Source organism: Harpia harpyja, chromosome 8, assembly GCF_026419915.1.
Source record: "Harpia harpyja isolate bHarHar1 chromosome 8, bHarHar1 primary haplotype, whole genome shotgun sequence".
Lineage (NCBI taxonomy): Eukaryota > Metazoa > Chordata > Aves > Accipitriformes > Accipitridae > Harpia > Harpia harpyja.
In genome coordinates, this window is record NC_068947.1 from 5,895,929 (window position 1) to 5,919,700 (window position 23,772).

Here is a 23,772-nt window from a genome sequence, read left to right on the forward strand (position 1 = left end):
TAATATCAGCTACTCTTTTCACAAATGTTCCCCCAAATCAATAGCAAAATAGGGTTTCAAAAAGTACACACGAAGTTTAAATGCCTGACCTAGAAAAATCTTCAGAATTACTTATTTAATCCTCAAATGATACTAGGTTAGTATTCATTCTGGCCACAAAAACTAGCTGTCTGTGACAGGTCTATGAAAATGCTGTGTTACTTTTCAAAACAGCCAAGCAGCTGGTACTAAACACTCCCTTCTCCAACAGGCTGATTTTCTAAGGTATGTTTGAAAATCGCAGCTAGTAGTCTCATGCAAGAAGTTCAGTTTTCATTGTCTCTAAAGTGTATTTTAAAGGGTATCTTACTTTTTCCAACAAGGACTGTTTCATGCAGCACTAACCTGTAAAACAAAAAGCAACGATAGAAAGATTCTTTAAAAAAAAAATCATACCCTATGAATATCGTTCTGTTTCTGCACAGTGGGAAGATCTCCACCAATGGGTGCTTGCTGTTTTAATTCATCCTCCTTCAATTGCAGCCATGCCAAAAGTTCCTGGAGAGAGAGATGTAAACGCTTCCACTGGTCTGTACTGGCTTCCAAATGGGATCTGAAAGCATGTGTTAAATATAAGATATATTCAGGCACAGTGAAAATAAAAACCAAATTGTACAAGCTTATTTACTGAGAAAGTTCCTAGTATTTCATTAACTTAAAAATTTTTGCATAGATTCAGTAGCTTTGAATTAGATTCTGGCAACACTGCTTTAAATTTGGTTGCACATTCCTGGCCTGAAACATTAATTCTTTTCCCATCTCTTGGTTGTTTTTTTTTTTAGTTTTCCTCTTCAGCAGTGAGTAATAGCTGTGTTGAATTGTCAGTCTCACTAAATGTGCACAAGTATTATGCAGGACTAGCATGAGAGTAACTTAGTCATCACTCTGGATTACTAGGAGATTAATTAACTAAAATGTAGACAGTAATTTTCAACTCAGAGAAGAGCAAGCATTTCTCTAAACCACTATGCAAACTGTTCAAACTCACACAAGATTCATGTGGTTGCTCACCTTTAAGAGAACCAATGTCATCCTTTCCCCAAAAAGTCATGACGAAATTGTTAAAGCCAATAGAATCCCCTTATACTACCCAAATGTCTGTGCCATTTGAACAGAGGTGTGAATGAAACTAATTGAATCACTGGAAACATTAAAAGACAGAATACTACTTTGTGCAAATAAGGTCTCCACCATAAGGACATATTCTAAATATTTCACCTGTGTATGTCTAAATGTGTTTTTTTAATACTGGGATCAAGTATTGAGCTACTAATTTTCAGCAACTGTTTTCTGTGGAGAGAAAATATGTGACTGAAACATCACGGGACTGATCAAATCTTCTGTTTTGTTTATACCACAGATAAAGCACACTAAAATTTTGACTTTCTAGACTTATGTATATGCTGTTTTTTAATTGCTAGTTGGGAAGAAATTCCTAATTCACTTCCAGGTAACATAAGAATTCCTCTTAGTAATTCAAACCAAAAGCAGTATTACTTAACAGTAAAGTGATAAAATGTACTGGAAAATAAAGACAGATTTTCTTTTATTTCATATATTTTCTGTTCAACTTCCAGCTTTGTTCATATAACATTTATCTTCTTTTCCAGTAATTGCACATAAAATCACATATTTTCTAACAGTGAAAATTCTACTCCCATACCTCATATGGAATGGTCTATAAAGACATGCGATAAATATGGACTCAGTGTTTTGCAGACCTTATTACTCAGTTTGGATACGGAAATGAGGAACTGCTGAAGGTAAGGATAGTTCTATTTCTTTAAATCCTCTATGGATCCTGTCTTCTTTCCAACCTCTTACACCAGGTAACTGGAGTGGCAAGGAAAGAGAAAGGAAAGGGACAGAATTGCCATAGGCTGACAAGAAGCTCAGCTGCTCTGGTATGTGAGCTGATGGAAAATTTTCTCCTTTTTCAAACTTAAAGGCTACGTGGGAGGCACACACATAGACCATGCTGCCTTTTGATCTCTGCTCTCACAGGGCAGCTGTGGGCTGGGGCAAAACTGCAGGCAGTGAAGGCTGGGGAAGCCCCTGGATGCCTTTGAAAGCAGTGAGAGGGAGAAGTTGTTGTAAGGGAAGCTGCAGGAGGCGACAGCCGGAGCAAGGACCACATGGGCTTTTGGAGAGGACACAGTCAAGGAGCTAAGTTTCTGAGTCAGGTTAACTCCTATCTCCCGTGTTTATCTCAGCAAATGCAAGCTTCCACCTCCTCCAAAGAAGGGCAGCAACTGGAGGCAAACACTAGCGTCTTCACTTCTTCCCTGCTTCCCCAGGTCTCGCTTCACAGGGAAAAAGTGCAAAAAGGATGACCCAAAGCGGTTTTGTTACTGCTGCCGTGCTCTGACCTTCCCCAGTTTGGTGAATGTTTTTCTGGAATCCGTCTTGTTCTGCCCTTCCTTCAGCTTCAGGAATATACATTTATGTGTGTGCACGCTAGTGTACATTACATGCATAGACTCATATGTTTCTAACTGTGTTCAAGCTTGTGCACACAAAGCAGATAATAGGAAAACAGTTGTAAAAAATGAGGCCAGCAACTTTTAAACCGAATGTCTTAGAAGTTCAGAATTGTTTCTTATCCTAATCATTAAGGTGTTGAACACCTTAAGCCTTTTATTGTAAGCAAATATTTTAAAGAGGTGGTCTGCCGCTTTGAATGCTTAATGCAAGAAGTCACTGTGATATAACCAGGGTTACTATTTCTGGCTCGATTAATGGCAGTGATACATTACACCACAAACAATGAAAGACAGGAAGTGCCATATATTTAATTACTGATATTTGGCCAACTGACTGTTTTTTTTATCTCAAACGTCACCGCATCTGGGCCAGTTCATGGGTAAGAGGTGTGTGAAGAAAAAAATCTCAGAGAGACCTTGAAGGATTATATCCTTCTTTTGCTCCTCAGAAAAAAACAGGAGGAATGCGTCTCTCTCTCTTCGGCTACTAATATCTTTTCAACCTCACATCTTTCATTTATTTCTAATGATTGATGTTATGAAGATGGCTTTTGTCATTACACAGACTGACGCCCCTCAGGGCCTGAGCTGAAAAAAGCTAATATTTCATACGTTACTTTGAAAAACACTTCTACCTTTTGCTGCCCTCTGAACTACCTCCAAAACACAGCAAGTGAGCAAATGAGAAAATGCCGGAGACTGAATGCAACAGAGCTTGGTTGCCTATTCTAAAAGTTGTATTTCTGAAGAGAAGCTTCCTGGACAATTTCTTTTGAAAAGACATCTTCAGCTTTGAAGCCTGTACCTCCACTTCACCATTTGTAACATTACCATTTATTATATTTTTCCTTGCAAGGAGAAGCTTTTCCTCTCATGACACTACCTATGGATTTCTTTTACTCCTGGATTTTATTTGGCAATTCTGTCCACCCTCCAGACAACAGCTGAAATCTTAAATAACCTGTCTTCTCATTTGCAAGGCTATTCTTAGTTTTGCACTGGAAATAGCAGCCTTAGAAATAAAGCTTATCATAAATATAGGTTGTTTAATCACTTTCTTTCATGAATCATTGATAAGTCATAGCCAGCTCTAGAAAAAGACTACATTTAGAGGGAGGTACAGTTACTGTTTAAACATGCTAATCTCTCCTTCTGTAATTACAAAACCTCATCATATGTCTCAAATCCTAATCCTCTACTATCACTTTCACACCAAAAAACCTAATCATTCTTACAAAGTTAAGCCAACATTCAAAATAGCCCAAATAATTTCAAAATGGACAAAAATAGTGCTATCAGAAACAAAATTAAACCTTTTTACTGTCAAAACGCAGTATTCCATCTTACACGCCAACTGTAGGCTTTCGCTTACGTTCAGGTCCTACCTAATGTTTAGAGATTTCTTCCTAAGCTCACTCCATCTGAGGTTCATGTTATCCAGCCGTCTCTGCAACAGGGCTGCATCCTCAGAGCCTTCCAGGGACCTCAGGATTTTCTGCCCATTTTCATCCAGGTTGTGAAAGATATCAGTATGAGTATCGATTTCCGCCTGTAGTTCCTATGGAAGCAATAGAAAACAATACGTGTGATTTCTTACAAAACTATCACTTCTCAAAAGAGTGGAAAAATCCTCAGTGCAACACAGAATTAGCACGGATTTTGATTACTCCTTTTATGACAATATCGTGTACTGTATACACAGCCACGTTTCCCTTTCACAAGAAGGCCGTTTGCACTGAATAACGACCTTTTTTCCGTACAGAGCATACTGAACAAAATTTAGAACGTTAGAAGTCTAGCCTTTGACAGACAACAACGCAAGGACAAGATATATTTACTGGGCTGATGAGGGAACAAAAAACCCACAAAACCCTCAGGATCGCAGGTAAATCTGACCTTCACATGATACGTCTTCCTGTGCAACATTTTCAGTTTGAGCTGGGGACTGCAACACCGGTCCTGCTGCATGGCAATTCCAAGAAATCTACGCGACTGCAGCAGCCGAGCTTTAAAATGCCAAGTTCACTTACATTCTGTTGACAGAACACATTTTGGAGCACAGGCCTCAGCAGTCAATAGCAATAAACAGCCACTTTGTGCTATATCAAAACACTGGTCAGGGCCATGGCTGTAGGAGGGCCTGAGAATAGCAAGGACCTAGAATATGCAACTGGCAGCTCCTGTTGAACAGCCAACTTTTCTTATCACTTCATAAACTGCAGGCCAGCTCTACATTTTGAATTCATTTTTCCCCCTCATTTTTAGCACGGGTCTTTCTGCCAAAAGAACATTCTTTAGAGAGCTGCCTGGTACCAGCATTCCTGCCTGCCCACACGCTCAATGCAGCCTTTGTACGTTGGCTGCCCTTCTCCGAGGCGTTTGCATGCTGCAGCTCCACAAGGTCAGATTCGTTCGCAAAGTGCTTGAAATCTTTAATCTCTTTAAAAAGATTAAAAATAAAAATAATAATAACAGTTTAAACACGTACATACGTGAGCACACACGTACTCTGTATGTAGCCACATACACACAAAAGTACTTTTACTTCCAGAGATGCACACAAAGACACAAAATAAATGACCTAGTGAATAAAGCTCTGCATTTTCTCCTGGGATGCTTGGGCACTAAGATTTCTGGTGGTGGTTTCCTGCTGCCTGAAATGGGAGTGCTGGGGATGAAGTGTGAAAGGGGAAATGATTTATGGCATTTGAGAGCAAGAGCCAGCGCTAACTGAGCATCACAGATAGTCCCCAATGGAAATTTGTTGTAATTTTCTTTAGAAGAATGACTTTGAAGGAGGGGAGCACACAACTTGCCTACTTGGTATGTTCCTAATTGAATTGGTTTTATTTGATATTTTAAGTGCAATGTTAGCCGCATTGAATCATGAGAAGATTGTCCTTGTTCACCTACTGCTGTTCCAAATGTCATTTGCCATCCATTACTGGATACCTATTTCTTGCACAGCAATGACTAGCACTGTATTTGGAGCAATTTTAAGGAGGGCTAAGAACATCTTTGGTACAGTATAAGAGTTCTTATCCAACTATTTTACTTTACCTATGGTCATCCTAGCAGTAAAGTAGTTAGGAATGAGTTTGGAATACATCAGAGGTAGTTCTGCAGAATGCAACAGTATTATAAATATTGTATTTATTAATTGATGTTAAATAGACAATTTAGATTTTAAAAAATGGCATTTTAAGGTACACAACCACGTATAACATGCCAGGTACGAATGCCCTTACTTGAAAATTTGTACTTTATTTCAAGTCTGAATGTTGCTAGCTTCAGCTTCCAGCTGCAATATTCTATTTTTGTTTGCTTGACTGAAGAATATTACCAAATTTCTTTTTCTTCATGTATGCATTTGAAGATTTTGTTTAAGCTAGGTTAAGTACCACAAACCTAATGTAAACAGCTAAAACAATATCTAAGAAAGGATAAAGTTCCCAGTAAAAAAGTTTACTTTTAATGTCTATATACTTCTAAGGTCCTTCCACATTTAAAAACCAGTAAATCTATTGCTGAATGAGAGAATTATCATAAGAACTACCTGTTGCACAAAATTCTTAGGTTTTAGGGTGGTGATGGAAACAGCTGACTTTTCCTCAGCAAGAACATGTGCCACGAAACATGTACGTCAAAAAACTATTTGCATTAGGAAGCTGTCAATTCTACGCCCTCTTGGTGTTTTACCACACATATACTCACAGCATTTTATAAAACAGAATTTTAAAAAATAATGCACTTCCACATTTTTCTTGTTTTTAGAAAAAGTGTCTCATAGTCTACACATTCCATGCTTTTCTCCTGACACATACATATTTCTGAAAATAAAATCAAGCTATATCATTTGTATTTCAAGATACTATATAGTATCACATTAAATCTGGACAGTTAGTTAAATGGGCAACAAACATGAAAAGTTAAGTACTCTCATCAAAAGCTTAGTATTCAAGACCTGGTTTTCCTTGTTCCACATTACCTGTGTATACTGCACTTCTCCCAATACTCCTAAAAGTAGTTTATTCCAGCTATGCAGGAAGCCTACACTGACAAAGCAGCAAGGCAACAACAAATATATTTACTCCATTTTGGTTGATGTATTTCAGATCCTTTCTTTCTGACTCCTTCACATACCAAGAGAAGCAGAGTGCATATAAGAAAAAGATCTATACACTTCTTATTTGTTTTCTGAAATAAATCATTTCCATGTTTGAAAAATACAACTGAAAGATCAATATGAACTAGATTCTTTTTCTTGACAAGAATAAAGCAGGAAGTTCTATTTAATATCATGAACTGCTAAGATATTTGCAAAAGTATGCTGTCATTACACATCATACCAAGAAGTATAGAGTATAGACTAAATATAGACTATTTATTGCATTTTCATCTTTTCCAATGTGTTCAAACACATGGAGGAACTGCAGAGGATGAAAAATCAATCCTGGTATAGTTCTACGGAGTTACAGTCAGACTTAAGTTGACTGTACACTGCGTTTTTGCTGTAGTGGTTATTACTGAGGCTGAGTGGAAACAGATTCCCTTAAAAAGGGCAGATAGCAAAATGAAAAACATCTTTTTGATCACAAATTACTGCTTAGAGTGAGCTGAACTGCTTAGAACGGACTGCAACACCATCAAGAGCAGATTTGCCTAAGAATTTCAGAGCGAAATCTTCCTTTATTAAGATGAACCATAAGGTTGGATGACAAAAGGTACTATAATAATTGTTTGTAGAAACCGTGCTGAATAGCTATTATAGGTTTCTACACATTTAAAAATGTGTATTTACTTTTTTATACTATATATAAAATAAGTCTAGAACTAAGCCACAGAACTAAGAATGATAAAGAGATGAAAAGAGATGTCTTGAGGGGAACAATCTTCATGGACAAAACAGGGTGAAGACATTTGCTCTGGCTGTTTCACTTTTGTCCTGAGCCCTTGAAACCTCTATTCCTGATTTCAGGGGAGAAGTACACTAAGGCTGTAAGACAGCACACCCAATACTGCCATAAAGCTAGGAGATGGATATATTTCTCACTTGCCCAACTCGGTTCTTCCCCTTGGAACTACTGCTAGCGTTCTCCATAGGAGCACACATCCTCACTGTCCTAATCCTCTTGTAGGTAGAAGAAATTCACCTGTGACTCCACTGGCTTTATTTTACACAGAGCCCTGTAAAACACAGCAGAGCCTTCGCTGTGAAACCTAGTGCACTGAAAGTCCTGTCAGCCTCCCCAGAGCACAGAGAGTCCTAGAAGAATTCAATATGGTTTGGGATATTTTATCAGAAATAATTAATCGGTGTCAATATCATTCATATCCCACATGCAATATATAGCAATATATAGGCATAACATATAAAGGACGTGACACATGGCAAAATCTGCCATTATTTGGGCAATACATCAGAGAGGGATTGGTAGGCTGGAAGTAAAATGAAGTCCTAGAAAGAAAAAATTACTTACACTAGTTGGACTATACATGAATCAGACCAAGACATGAAAATTAATGTAGCACAGCTGACAAAACATTTATCTTTTATACAAGGTAGAAACAAAATTAATTATGTAATAATTTAAAGAAATTAAAGCACTTAAATCCTCCTCTACAAACTCAGTTCCATCCTTGGAATTGTGCTTTCATTTCCAGTGAAGCATTTTACATTTTCTAGGTACCGTACAAAGTTACTACTGAAATAAATGGCATTAATTGAGGTATGGGGGCTCACAAAATTAAAGACAGCACCATCTGCTTAAAAGAAAGCAACATAGAGGAAAAAAATGATCTTTACTGACAGTAATTAAAAAAGTAAAGTCAGTCTGCATAATTACATACATGTACTCAAAACATCAGCAAGTAATACCTGTGTGGCTATACATAGCCCAGAAGTACTATATTTTACAGTACTGTTTCTGTAATGCTAATACTGAAACAGCTAGAAAAGCTATCATAAAATTACACAAAACAAAACAAAGATCCTACACCTCTATAATCTCTCCCCACCTGTGTAGTTAGCTGAACTAATTGTCCCCTTCATGTTCATGTTAACAGAGCATATTATATTTCCCATAAATAATTTCTGGAGAAAAAAAAACCAGCTAAACATTTTAAATAGCTTAAATTAGTAGCATGTTTTCTCAAACCTCTTATACTGCACAGAAAGTATGAATGATGTAATCCCCCTTTTTTCCATTTTCCTTTTTTTCTCTTTTCCTACCTTCCTTTTTTCTTCCTTTCCCTTTAGCTTTTTTCCTTTCTTCCCTTCCTCCCTTTCTTTTCCTCCTTTCTCTTTTCCTTACTCTCTTTCCTTTCCCTCTTTCCCTCCTTCTTTCTTTCTTTTCCATTCTTCTTTCCTCCCTTCCTTTCCCTTCCTGTCTTTTCCTTTCTTCCTTTCTCTATTTTTCTTTTTTCATTCTCCTTCCTTTTTTTCTCTTTCTTCTTCTTCCTTTTCCTTTCCTGCCTCTTCCTTCTCCTATTCTCCCTTCCTTTCACCTCTGTTCTCTCCCCTTCCCTTCCTTTCCTTCCTTCGTCTTTTTAAAATATAACCTTCTGTGAGTAAAAAACTAACCTTTACGTTCTTTTGTGGTGATCTCAAAACTTGTCAAGAATGTGGGTTTCTTTCTGCTTTTATTTTGCATTTTCATTGGTTAAACATCATTTCAGGTGCCTGGAGAAGGCAAAACTTACAAACTTGTTCTGAACCAGTATTTTTTTTTTGTTCTAACAATACTACTGAGCAAAGCACATCTATAAAGAATAGGTCTCTGCTCTACGGACTTGAAGGGGATAGAGCAGCTCTTAGGGCTTGGCATAGTCTGTGAATTTTTACCAACAGGGGAGTTCAGCTGGTATAACCAAAAAAAGTTCCCCCCTCAAAGTTTTTTTTTGTGACCTCCTTATGGCTTGCTTCTACAGATATAGGAAACGGAGTTACTGTTTTGCAACTCTGTCCAGCACAGCTTAGGGACTGGATTTCAAATTAATCATCTTACTTGCTTTTATTTGATTACATCTAAACTCCTGCAAATTTCTGATTCTGCCTAAAGCATTAAACTCTGTGTGAGGGTTCAGAGAGTTTGAGACATTTATTTCCATGCCCCTGCAGACTCCAGCAGCCTTTGGAGGCACAAAGATCCATGCACGTGGCACCTCTTTCAGGATCACCGCTTATTCTTCTGTCTGCTAGAGAGAGGAATGGTTTTGTGTGCATTATAGTTCTGGAGATGTTGAATTAATGGCTACAGCACAGCAAGTCAAATGCATTTCAAGCGCATGAGTGGTAGATTCAGTGTAAGGTGCACTTGATTTATTTCTTCCGTTTCTAGCAATAGAAAGCCAGTTTGCACTACTCTTTATGACTGTCTGTCCTTGTGAGCTAGTCATTACCTTCAAAGTATTTGAACAGAAAGAAATGTATTTTTTTTTTTAAAAACAAGAGATCATTTGTTCTAGACTGAAAATACTATGATTTAGGTTAACGATGGCAAAAAACACTGAAGTATTTCTTCTGCTTTGCAAGACACTACTGGTCCAACTGTAGTTTCCTCTTTTAAATGTCATAGTTCTTCTAGGAAGTGGTTGTTGGGTTTGGGTTTGGGTTTTGGTTTTTTTGTTTTTTTTTTTTCAGATCAAAATAAAACTAATTCAGGTAAGATTTGGGGACCTACTTTGTTTCCAAACAATCTAACAGTGAGAATCTAACAGTGATGAGTAAAATGTTTTGTTATTATATAGACCACCTTAGCTAACACAACCAAGCTCTGTCACAATGAACAAAGTGGGAAAAAAGCTCTCAGTCTCTCCATCAAGCTTTCAAATAATTTGCTCTGCTAGTCCATAAGCAAAACTTTTACTGGGTCTTAGAATGAGAGCATTTACTGAGCAATTTACATAATGATAAAAACTTCTCAAATGAGATTTAAAATGTAATTAAAGGGCAGACTTATTGAGTTAAAAGCATTGTTGTGAAATGGCTATACATCATCATGGCATGAAGCCTCCTATTCAGCTAGCCTATGGCATGACCCCAATTCCAGTCGGGTATGATTACATCTCTGAGTTTCATGCTAATGACTTGATTAAAAAGAAAGATAAAAAGGTCTTTTCTATTGGGAAGATAAGCTTATGAATATCATTAAGGCATTTCTATGTTCCCAACACATTTTTCAAGATAGAAAAGGATAAGAGTTAGTCCTCTAAGAGAGGATCTAATGTTGATGAGTGGAAGGTAAAAGTATAACTTTGCCCTGCTGAAAACAATCTGTGTAAGTTGCATCTATCACTGTTATGGTTTTAAATTCTACAGTCCCAGAACTAAGAAGGGACCAAAATTCATATTCAAAAGCTTCTTTCATCTAAAAGAAGATAGAAAAGCTTTCTTTAGCAACTTGGGCCCTACCTTCAGAAAAGATTATCTTTATAAACAGGCAAAACAACCATCAATTTAGGTTCTATTCAGATTGCGAGAGACTACATGGTGCATCTAAGGATGTAGCCATCTCTTGCTGACAGACAGCAACTGTGAAAACATGGTGTGGGCTTCTTCATTTCATTAACAGTGAGCTGTCTCAGCTATGGAGTTGTAACTCTTAAGAGCACCAACCCAATCATTTGAAGATATGCTCAAGTCTTTATTGTGCAGATCCTCATCCACAGGACTGGCTTTTCAGACATGGCACAAGGCCTTATATTTCTCCCTTGTTCATAGGGAAATAATCAAACAATTTTTTTATGAGACCTCTAGCAATTAATTTTTGTTCAGCTATAATTAAGTATAAATTATTACATAATTCCATGTGTTTTGGGGAGTTCATGGATTTCTTGGTGTGTTTCTTGAAGACTGAGAAAAACCCTGAATGACCACTTTCACTTACATGTAATGAAAATACAAAGAAATAGATAAAATAAAGAAACCAATCTTCAAACATACAAAGCTTTCTACATTTATAGAGATAGTTTCACTTGGGATTTGATCCAGTCAAATCCTTGCCATTAGATTAGAGTAGTATAAACTATACTGGTAATAGTAACTTTAATGGAAATTGTTACTTCTACTGTTTGTCTATTTGTCTTGTTATTATATCTAGGATGGAAACCCTAGTTAGAAAGAAACATCATAATAGTTTGAGGTTACACTAAGGCAGAAAAATTCCTAGTAGCCACAGCAATGAAGAAGTTTCATTGTATGGCGAAACTATGTGATATTTATTTTATTACCATAGCCTGTACTACCTTTCAGGCAAGCAAATGCAACAAAGCAAGCAAATCATATATGTATTAAAGTGGGAGTTGCAAGTGTTGTGTATGTCAGAAAATCAGCCACCTCTACTGAGATGTCTAGGAATCGGCTTAGATATCTGCCTTTGAAAACTCTGTATTTGAGGCTTGGGTGAGTAGAAGGGACATAGGATAAGCATGCATGCATGTAGTCATACACAGTTTTCTGAAAGTGAAACCATTAGGCCCATTACAAACTAGCATAGCTTTCCAGATTTTATAAGGCAGTCTGCTCCCAACAAATATGCAGGTCCTGATGCCTATACTTCAGTGAACGTCTAATCCCATTACACCTGCACATTCCATCAGCACACTCACCCTGTCAATCTTTTGGCAATCTTTCTGCAGCAAAATAATTATGCTGCTACTTTCAGTATGTCTAATTTTCCCCCCTCCTGGTTTCCCAGAGATGAAACAGTAGCAGCACAAAGGCAGCACCATCCTCTACAGGAACATTTACTTCCACTCAGTTACTCAGGCAAGGTCTGAAAGTCCTGCTGGATAGTTTGGAGAGCATCTACCTCTATTAGTTCCACTGACATCCAAGTACTTCAAATTAACACTGATTTTCTCTTACAACAAGCAGCCAGAAAGCTGAACTGCACAACTGTCTCATAACCTGGAGAAAAAACAAAATCTTACAAAAGAAGAAAGGATAAATTTTTTTTTTCTCTGTCACCAAACTATAGTGAATTATACCTGAGATGTGTTAATTATAAATGACCATTCCTAGAAGAAAAATTATTTGTACATACAAGACTGTATATTTGTTTCACAGAGAAGGATCTAAGGTTTCAACGCACCAACATGTAACAATAAGACATCTCATATTTTACCACCTATGGAATTCATATATACTTTCACCCTTCCTCAAATACACAAACATATACAATACTCTTCCAAACCCCTTTAAAATAAAAATTAAGAGCATTTTATAATTAAAAAGAAACTGTGTTGGTTCTATACATTACCCTAATTCCATCACAAATAATTTTTGCAATTTTTTATTCTTTTTAAAATAAATTCTGGCATTTCACATTTTTGTTGATAACATCTTTGAAGCCTGGGGAAAAATAATTGGTACATCAGTTTCATAACATGATGTTCAATTAATTAAAACAACATAAAATCTTATTAAAACTCTAAAGACAACAACGCAGAACATAAAGCAGAAACTAGAGGCCTCATACATTACACATGATTAAAACTGGTTCAAGCAGAACAAAAACCGTAATGGTTTTAGGGCTCCTTTTAGAAGAAAGCATTGTTCCAAAGATAATGAGATTTCAGTTAGGAATTTACACTATTATTTCAGGTGTTACTCTCTACTGAAGTGCAAGATCCACTGCAGTTAACTGTTCTCAATCAAGGGCAGGTTAAGTGGGACCCAGCAGGCATTATGCAAGAGGGAATGCTGAAAAAGCTCCAGTGCTTCTGCACATACTCGTGTCCAACCCTCCTTAATGGAGGTGTCCTGAGGCAAGCCCAGGGAGGACAGAAACTTGGGCAGCATTAAGGGCAAAAGTATAATTAATCTCAATTTTCAGTGGGAATACAGGCCATGCTAGTGTGGCCTCAGGATCTTCTGACTTCCTAGGTTTTAAGCAAGAGATGTCAGAAAAGTTACAACAGAGAAAAACCACCCTGCGGTGGTCAACTATTAGCAAAGTTACTTCAACCCTTTGACGTCGACTTTTCCTGTCACCACAAAACAGAATTCACCAAGCATTGGTCACTTTACCCATTAACAATGAACACAAGCTGGGGGTTTAGACTGCCATAAGACAAGTTAGTTTTATCCTCCTGACGATGTTATAACCGCAGCCCTGCTCAGTATGAGGGGTACCACACGTTCAGGTACCCGTTGAGAAGCCAAAAGAGGCCAAAGCTACCGTCTTTGGGATTATGGCACCTCCCTGTGTGGATGGACCCCCCCTCTCAACGCAACAATGGGCAGAGCCACAGAGGGTCAGGTAGCCCTGAACAGCTATTGCCAAAAGGGCTGATACGGTGATGGAAGCTGTCAGGCTCAGGACCAGCGTGGTTGCAGAGAGGAGCTGCGGCCAACTGCAGCCCACCGCAAGGTCTTGAGGGGAACACGGTGCTACAGCCTTCCTCAGTGGGTTTTTTCTTCTGACTCTCCGACCCAAAATCCTCAGCTGCCTGCTCACGCCAACACCAATCACAACACCAGGACTTCTGCTTTTAAACCAGTACTGTGCTTCCGTGAATACCCAAAACCCAACAGCCAAATTAAAATGCACAGCATTACTTCTGGTCTATTAACTTGTTATTGTTAACCTGCACACCGAGCTGTTTAACATTCAGTGTGCTGTTGTACGGGAGAACTGCGTTTGTGAGGAGTTTGATGTAAAAGAAAAAGTTTCATCCTCATCAGTTTTCAGCTCAAAGAATTTCCATCACTTTAGGTTCTTCCAGAACAACCCAAACCACAGAGGCAGCAAGACGCAGAAGTATGTTCTGCTATGAGTTACTTCAGATGATGTAATAATGCATGTAGACTGCCTCGAAATAAGCAAAGAACTGTCAAAAGTTCAGAATCTAAAAAAGGAAGATTTTTTTTACAAAATCCTTCAAAATAGCAACTTTAACTATCATATTGATTGGTGTCTCTGTGGCATAGCCTAATCATGTTTTGATGCATCCAAAAATCAAAAGCAAAGTTGAACAGGATGCCTGTAACAAGGGGTCTCTGAGTAACATTTACATCCTGAAAATAATTAATTGGTATTTTCTTGGATTTCCTAGCAAGATGCATGCAGTCCCACAGTAAATACAGCTTCAGGTTAAAATGATAAATATCACTGAAAAATTAATGAGATCACCAGCAAATTCTGACGTGTAGATAAACTTGTTTTTTTAATCTTAACCTTTTAAAATTTTTTACAAGAAATGCTATTTTGGGGAGAAAATCCACTTCTGTTTATGTTTTTCAGTTTGTCATTAAAAAAATCAATTAATTCAAATTACTGACTTTCTCAAATTCACCAGTTGAAAAAAAATACACTTGTTCCCTCTATCTTCCCTTCAATTCTGGTAAAAAAGAAATAATTCCATTATAATAAAATTTAAATAATTTAAATTTAGAGGCTGTATTGCTGAAATCAGGTAAGTGTTTTCATCTGGATCTAGATAGGAACAATCAGCTCTGAGATCTGCACATCGAGACAGCCACCTGGAACAATTATTTATGCCTCTTCAAGGCTTGTTTATAGTTTGTTGGAGAAAAGATGAAAGCCTACCTGAATTTTGCCCCAAATAAAGACTTCTAACAGTAACAAAAGAAAGATCGCAGCCAGAGTGACAAATGTAGATACCACTACAGAAATAAAGGTAAAAGTAGCTGATACACTAATCTACTCAGTTTTCTGTCTCAGAAAAACCCACCCCAAACCCAAAAAACCAAAGGAAAGTGAAAAGTTTTACACACTTGTAAAATTAAACTGTACTTAGTACAAAAGGAGGAACTGAGGTGGGTCTGATGAGTGTACAGTAATAGAAGTCATGTAGCAAATATATATGGAGTTAAAAAAACCCAAACCCCTTGCTTCCTAGAATCAGACTCTTTAAACTTAAAAAAGAACTCAGGATTTAGATATGTTCTCAGAAGCCAGAGTACACTCTTGTCAGTAAGTCAATATATTAGGCAGATATTAAATACTGTAAGAAAGTCATATGCTCCTGCTTAAGTGTCTGTAGAGATCAAATATGCCATCTTCTACTGTCACTCCAAAGTATGCCATCCAGGCCCAAGTTTATACCCTGGAATTGCTTTTATAGCACTTCAGTCAAGATTACTTATCAAATGCTTTATAAATTGCTGACATAGGACACTGCAAGTACTTGACTTCAATACTAATCACATCAGAGTTGCTCTTATATCCAGACGTTTTTTAATATGTTGCTCTCATTAGTCTTGGCAATACACTAAATGTGACACAAACATGGGGCTGATAGATACTTTTTCAGAAACCAGTTCATAAAATATCCCAATGTACTACATACTCATAAAATTTATGAATACACTCAGAAACAGGACTCAAATATCTTGGAAAACTAAAGACTTTGCACAGACTTACAGTCCAGTCATACTAGTAATACCACCCAAAGTTGAAAAAGGCAGGTGCTGAGGGACACTGCCTGATACCACAGGCAATCTTGGAGGAGACACTGTCAAAACCACCATATTAGATTGCAACAAAAAGGAACTGGCTATCAGTTTATTATTCGTAATAAATGCTAACTACTACTTAAGAGGAGAAGCAGTATAAGCTGAATTAAAACAGGACTGTTGCCATCTGAAACTGGTCCTCCCAGATTCTCTTCAGATTCAATCAGAACGCAGCAAATGCACATTAAAAAAGCCAACCAACCAAACAACCCCACATTCAATTTCATTCTGAAAAAAAATACACCTTGTTTATGCACACCTATTAGCTCTCGCATTTATCTGTACCAAGCTCAGAGAAAGAAGGAGCATCATTTTTACCAAAAGATTACTTTGGACTTAATAGAAATGTTCTCACTCCTTCTACACCTAGTTTTCTTTGCATTCCCTGGGGATTAACACCCGTTATTCCTACTCTGTAAAAAGCAACTTCATAGATAGCTTCCTTCATCTGTTTCTACTCTTTTCCACAAAATGTCTCCTTCAGGTTTTTCCGTGAACCTTACTGGCTGCTATCCACAAAAGGTTAATTTAATGGAATTGTTACAATCATAAACCCTCTACTTATGAAGATACTCCAATTGTATTTTTGTTTATCATCCTCTCTCTACAGAATTAGACTGATGCATTTTATCTTGCTGTTATGTTTTGGCAACATACTTTGAAATTTTTTGTAGTAGTAAAGCCAGAAGATGAATAGCATATCGCTCATATTTATGAAGGTGTTGTTTTGTTTGTTTTTTTCTCAAAGATGGAACCAAAAAGAGAAGAAAAAATTGTAGATTTTATTGCACAGCATGAAAAACAGGGACATATGGTTTCTGACATGGGCAGCATTCAGATATTCTGAACATCATCAGCCACTTAGAAAGTGTTCAGAAGAGCTCTGTAACCTGTGATTTTATTTATTTATTTTCAAGTCTTACAGTCTTGCTGATTCATTCAAACTCCCAGCTTGGATAAAATCCTCCTTGGATGTTCTGATTAAAAGCTTCTTTTGTAAAAAGTTAGATACTCTGGAATTTTGTCCATTTCAAAAGTAGAATCTACTCTCAGAATGAAAAAAATGCAGCAAAGTCGTAAAGAAATGGGATTTTCAGCAGAGAGTAAAGTGGAATTCTAAAATATTTAAGCTGGTTACCATGATCAAATATCAAAGGCTGAGTAGGTTTAACAGTTTGTGAAAGCACTATGTGATAGGTATATCTGTTTAAAAGTAAAAATATTCATGAAGTGATTATGGAAAATAGATGATCAAAATCAAATATTGCTGTTATATTGGGATTAGTAGAGCCCTAAAAGCACAGTGACATGCTGACCAAACCTGTAACAAAAACCCTCACCCATTAAGAATCTCACCGCATAATGTTTGGATTTAGAATGAAAAATGCGCCTTTCTACTCTGTTGCAACAAACAGTAATTTAATACACATCATATACATGACGGGTGCAGTAAAGATTAGAAGAATGTGAGAGCGGACAGATTCTTGATTCAACTGTTCAATTATAAAAACTGCCAAGTGAAAATCTACAATACCATGCAAGTCCAGAAATGCCTCTGTCGAGGCAAGCCTGCTACAAAACACAATATTAGCAGGCATTTAGAATCACAGGATCACACGAGAAGGAAGGGACCTCCAGAGGCCATCTGATCCAATCTCCTGCTCCAAGCATGTCCAGTGACAGCGAGATGCTCAGGGCCTTGCCCAGTGGAGTGTTGAGTATCTCCAAGAGTGGAGATTCCACAACAGACCCCTTTTCCAGTGTTTGACCACTCTCACACCAAAAAAGAAATAATTCCTTGTATCATCAGAAATTCCGATGTTCCAGCTTGCCCCTGTTGCCATCCTGTGACTGTCCACCTCTAAGAAGAGTCTGGCTCTGCCTTCTCTTTAGTCTCCCATCAGAGAGTTGTAGAGATGAGTAAGGTCTCCCCTGAGCCACCTCCTCCTCAGGCTGAGCAAGTCCAGCTCTAACAGCTTCTCCTTGTGTATCAAGAGCTCAGCTCTCAACCACCTTGGTGGTCCTGCACTGGACTCCCTCTAGTATGTCCATATCTTCCTTGTATTGGGGAGCCCCAAACTGGAAAACTCTCAGAAGTTGAATAGAGAGGAAGAATCACTTCTCCGGACCTGCTGGCTACATTCCTTACATTCCTGCTAAAGGGGACCAGGATGCAGCTGGCCTTTTTTTTTTTTTTCCTTGCAAGGGCACACTGCTGGCTCATCTTCAACTTATTTTTGACAAGGACCTTCATACCATCTTCTGCAAAGCTGTTTTCCAGCCAGCAGACCCCAGCCTGTACTGCTGCATGGGTTAATGCTGCCTAATTTGATCTTCTTCTATAGTGGGCAATGTTTCACTCTCACAGACTCTCTTAGCAGGCCTGGGGAGCTTAAAGAGTCCAAAAGGCAGACCTTGCCCATGAAAACTGAGATAAGAAAGGCACTGAGTACCTCAGATATTTGCGTGCCTTTGGTCATCAGGTCTCCCACCCCACCGAGCAGTGGGCCTGCATTTTCCTTAGCCCTCCTTTTGCTGCCAGTGCACTTCCAGAAGCGTCTCTCATTGCCCTACAACCATAGCACACCTCCCACAGGTAAGGACATCGCTGTCTGAAGCCCCAGCAGACGCACCAGGAACCTCAAAATGGCTAGAGGCTTGGTTGGTGGCACTTCCCTCAGGACTTCTTTCTGAGTCAAAGCCTCTGATGTGCTGAGGAGAGCTGCTTCAAGCTGGTGTTGCTGCTCTGCCCTCTTGCACATCGACACCATCACTGTACCGTCCTCAGCAGAGCTTCTGGCCTCTTGGCACCCTTGCTGCAACAACTGGCATGTAAAAATGCTCATGACTTCCATGGTACAAAGACATTTTTGACAACACATGTTGAAATCACGTTACTGAATATTCGTGTTTTCTACAACATCCATGGCTATTAATGTTTTCATGAAGTTAAGTGCAATATATCATGTTCTCATTTGTAGAAAACTCTGTAAATTTTAACACTCACTGATTCCAAAAGCTTGTGTATATAAAGAAGTGAATGAGGGATTACCTATAAGAAATGAAGAAGAAGGTGAGGAGATAACCCTGTTATCTTTATCTGTGTTACTGTGTAATATGAGAGTGCTCACAGAGGGAGAACTTCCACCTTTGCACCAGGGAATACACTTTGCTCAGAGAAACAAAACCAGAAGTTACATGTTCCCTCTGGGAAGAATACCTTTTTTTCTAGAATCCTCTTTGAATTAGCACTGTTGCTTTCATCAGGGAATTAAAAAGATCTGTGTATGGTTTTTCATCCCAGAAGACTAAGCGCAAAAGAAAAGTAAGAGACACATGATATGTTTTATATCTTTGAAAAAAGCCCTTATCTTATTAGAAGTGATGCAAAAAAAGATCCCATAATGATTATATGCTAACATCTGCATATGAAGTCCCGATAATAAGAATTCCAGGCTAGAGGTGAGGGAAGAAGCAGAGAGAGAGACTAGGTAAAAAAATTACTTCTATCCCAGAAGTAGTTCTTGAAGTTTTAGGACATTGTCTTAACCCAGTGGAATGAGCATAAGAAACCCCAGAGATTTAAAAGATGAAATTAGGCAAGCTATGACTGAAACAGGATAAGTGTAATAACCCTCAAGGCACTCATAGCAATGGTCACTGTTATGCTATTCAGTGTAATGCCACTTACCCCTATTATCTTCTATCTACATACATTTGACATCTAATCAATTTTGAGTAAAAATAATTCTCATGACATAGATCTATTCATAACGCTGACAGAATAATGTCACTATTCAATAAATACTCACTGAGCAAAGGATAATAGTGTACCTGTATCGTGCACTCATTCAGTGCTAGGTGTCAAGATTAAAACTTCCTTTCACATACACTGCTTTTATCTCAAATGCCTACTGAGTTAAACTGAAATTACCCTGATTAACACTAGTCTAAGAAAACTTTGGCTGTATAGTGAAAAGCTTACTTTCCTCTCTTAAACATGAGAAAACTTGATGACTGATCAACTCAATGAAACAGAACGGAGCTAGCTAATAGATACAAAATCTCTAAGACTTTCTGGAAAAGGCAGCTTTCTTATTCATCTCACCTCCTTTACCAAAGTACTATTTTTAAAATGTAAAAAAAAAAAAAAAAAGTGATCTAAAATTTAAATCTGAGAACTTGTCTGTATTCTTCAAACAACTTTTATACAGTTGACTTGCTAATAGAAAAAAATTCAGAAGTTTCTTTCCACAACAGCGTGTTTTCTGAAATAAATACCCTTGCACATACAGAGCTTCATAATCTAACTGTATCAGTAAATGAAATACTGATGCTCAGTTTCTCAGCAGAGCTCTGTGTTACCTTTGCAATCTTAATGAAAGCCTAAAAACCAAACAATGACATTCAAAGTTCTGATGCCTGTTACTCAGCAATTGCATCTGTTTTCCAAGGGCACGCACAAGTGAGGACAGACATGAGTTGCTGCTTAAACAATGTCTCAAGAGGATGCAGCCTTATAAGAAACAAAATGAAATAAAATAGTCTGTAAAAAGGAATTTTAGAGGCTGATGAAAAAGGAAATAATGGCAACCCTTTTACATTTCCTCTTTTTACATTCATTTACTTGCCAAAGGACATGCTTGGCATACAGAATTTATCCTAGATTAAAGGAAATGAAAAAAGAAAAAAAAAAGACTTTACTATTTATATATTTGCATATTTGATTAAAAAAATTCAAAATAGCAGCTGAGGGAGAGAAAGTCTCTTTTATAAGCACAGGTATGATGAACAGGAAATAGAATATCACCATTGTCCTTCAAATATACCTACATACATGCCACAGCAGCCATCTGCCAAAATGATCTTGCTGTCACAGTTAATTCCAAGAATCAGACACACACAGTCTCTTCAGCACAACACCAAGCTGTAGGCAGATGGGATGTGAGCTCGGAATCCCAGCCTGCGATGATTTACCAACAACAGCAGGTGATCCCTAAGACCCAGAGACAGCACCACCCAAATTCAGGGATGGAAAAGTAAGCACTGCCCTGGATTAGCTTTCTATCAAGCAGTGATGCTTTAATCCCTGTTGCTAAAACTATCTAATCAGAAGGATTAAGGGCCTGCTCAAAAGGATGTAAGAGCAGGAAGGAAAATGTCTGATGGGCACTGAACAGTCAAGCCAAGCTTCTGTAGCAAAAAGAGAGTTCCTTGAAGGAATTGTGAAACTTGAATCATTTGAACTGGACACACCAAATTTTCCCTGCTGTTCATAATAGTCCCTCAGGTTAAGCCTGTCTAACAAACTCCTCGCTACACAAAAGCTTGCTTTAGAAAAGATACAGTACTCTACCTGCCTATTGCAATATGTCTTATTCTGCCTTTATAGTAACTCCCAAACTTGAGCTCTCCCTGAATGCGACAGCTGCAGGCTTCCTACTACGGCAGGAGAACACCATCAGGATCTGCATTAATCATCCTTCAGGCCTCCTGCAGGGCAATGCCAGATGTAAACCAAGGAGATCTCTTTCATCCCTGGATAACCCAGAAAAGTCTTGGGTCCAATTCCTTTAAAATGGAAAGTAAACTTCTATAAATTCCATAACAGGTCCCCTCAAAACAGGGACAATAAAAACTTTACCCTACTGTACATGTATTTCAGTAGCTCTATGTAACCAGCCTTTGCATTTCATCTTTATTTAAAGAGTATAGATAGTCTAAATACCATTTTTTTTCAGGGATTTAAAATTAACGTCAACAGTTTTATGTGACTGCATTCTCTAGAAGTCACGTGGAAATACATACAGTAATTAGAATGCTGCAGTTACAGTATTAGCACCATTTCTGGCAACTAGTTGTAAAAAACCAGAAATTTTGTTTCATGAAAAAGCTAGACTTTTGGAATTCACTTTGAATTGGAATAAACCTAAGGTGGGTTTTTTTCTACTCTCTCTCCCCAAAAAGCAGAAAGAGTATCCTGACGGCTAGCAAGCCAAGGACTCAGTCATATGCTATGTAGAAAACCTAGGTTCAGGCAGTTTTCTCTTTAAAAAAATTAATTAAAATTACTACTACTTTTTTTACAAGCTGATGTTTAAATGAAGTTGTCCGAAGTTATTACTGATTGCTAGGACATAGCAAAAAAAAAAAAAAAAAAGAGAGAGGAAGATTACTAGAATGCTGTATAATATTCAGTTCCTTTTAATTGAGTCATTTGAGGTACTTCAGATGTGGAAACTATTTTTCATCAAATAACGGGATGAAATGTAACAAGTCCAAATGGCGGATTCTGCAGCTGGGATGGAGTAACACTGGGCACAAGCATAAATGGGGAGAGGAGTGGCTGGCGAGCAGCCCTGCAGAAAGGGATCTGGGGGGGCTGGCCGACAGCAGGCTCAGTACGAGGCGGCCGTGTGCCCTGGCAGCCCAGAGGGCAAACCCCATCCTGGGGGGCATCAAACACAGCACGGCCAGCCGGTCAAAAGAGGGGATGATCCCGCTGTGTCCAGCGTTGGTGCGGCCTCACCTTAAATACTGCCTGCAGTTCTGGGCCCCACTACTTAAGAAGGATGTGAAGGTCCTTGAAAGCATCCAGAGGAGGGCAACAAAGGTGGTGACAGGGCTGGAAGGCATGTCCTGTGAGGGACAGCTAAGGACTTAGGGCTTGTCTACTTTGGAGACAAGGAGGCTGAGGGTTGACCTCATTGCTCTCTACAGCTTCCTCAGGAGGGGACGTGGAGAGGGAGGTGCTGAGCTCTTCTCCCTGGGATCCAGTGCCAGGACACGTGGGAATAGTCAAAGCTGCACCAGGGGAGGTTTAGACTGGACATTAGGAAGCTTTTCTTTACTGAGAGGGTGCTGAAATACAGGAACAGGCTTCCTAGAGAGTTGATCGATGCCCCAAGCCTGTCAATTTGGACAATGCCCTTAATAACATGCTTTAACTTTTGGTCGGCCCTGAAGTGGTCAGGCAGTTGGACTAGATGATCCTTGTAGGTCCCTTCCAGCTGAAATAGTCTATTCTATTCTATTCTAACTCTCTGTATTTTGAAGTTGGAAATCTGAAAAGGAAAAAGTTCCTATTGTTTCCTTACTATTCCTTTCAATTTTCTGATTACTTTTCCTACATTCTTTTGCTTTTTCAACACTTTCTGTTGCACTTTTCCCTGCTTTTGCAGCCATCTCTTTTTTTTTTCTTTTACAAAACAATTAAAACACTGCTACTTCAGTAGGCTGCTGCTAATGAATAGTGCAATACAGGGTGGAAAGATTATTAGACCCATTTCTCAAGCTTGTATAAAACCTAAGAGTTTATTTTCTTGTGGTAAGGTATAAACTAGAGATCAAGAAGAAATTGCTCCCATTCTATTGCATCATGAAAAAAAGTAAATTGCAAATACTAGTGAGGAGAAACTTCTTCAGGTGACTTTGCTTATTTATGGTCAGAACACTTTGAAGATGCCACCTTTACTTCAGCACGGCAAGCTTCATCATTAAACTAGGAAAAAATTAAATTTAAATAATGGAGGGAATATTAAAGTGGACTCAGCAAAACAAAACAAAACAAAACGCGGAACTTGTAACGCAGAAAAGTGAGATATGAAGAGAAGAGACAGAGAAGACTAAAGGAACAGCAATCATCTTAAACTGCTGACCCCTACAACATGACAGGCTGCTGTCCATTCTCTGTCAAGTGACTTTGACTCACTCCCTGGTATATGCACTGTATTGGCTACTTTTGCTATTTAAAAATTAGGGTTTGAG

At 38.3% G+C, this 23,772-nt stretch overlaps 1 protein-coding gene across 23 annotated transcripts in view; it reads right to left on the reverse strand.

Annotated features, from left to right (window-relative positions):
- The window catches only part of DMD (dystrophin), a 1,317,358-nt gene that overhangs the window by 203,599 nt on the left and 1,089,987 nt on the right, over positions 1 to 23,772 (reverse strand). For 21 of the 23 annotated variants that reach the window (XM_052795054.1, XM_052795067.1, XM_052795065.1 and 18 more), the window contains 2 exons: positions 3,908 to 4,080; positions 436 to 592 (listed from right to left, as the gene is read on the reverse strand). In XM_052795054.1, coding sequence (XP_052651014.1) covers positions 436 to 592; positions 3,908 to 4,080 — 330 coding nt within the window. Of the gene's footprint in view, positions 1 to 435; positions 593 to 3,907; positions 4,081 to 4,418; positions 4,526 to 23,772 lie in introns of those variants that run through there. The other 2 variants (XM_052795075.1, XM_052795077.1) reach the window with 1 other exon arrangement.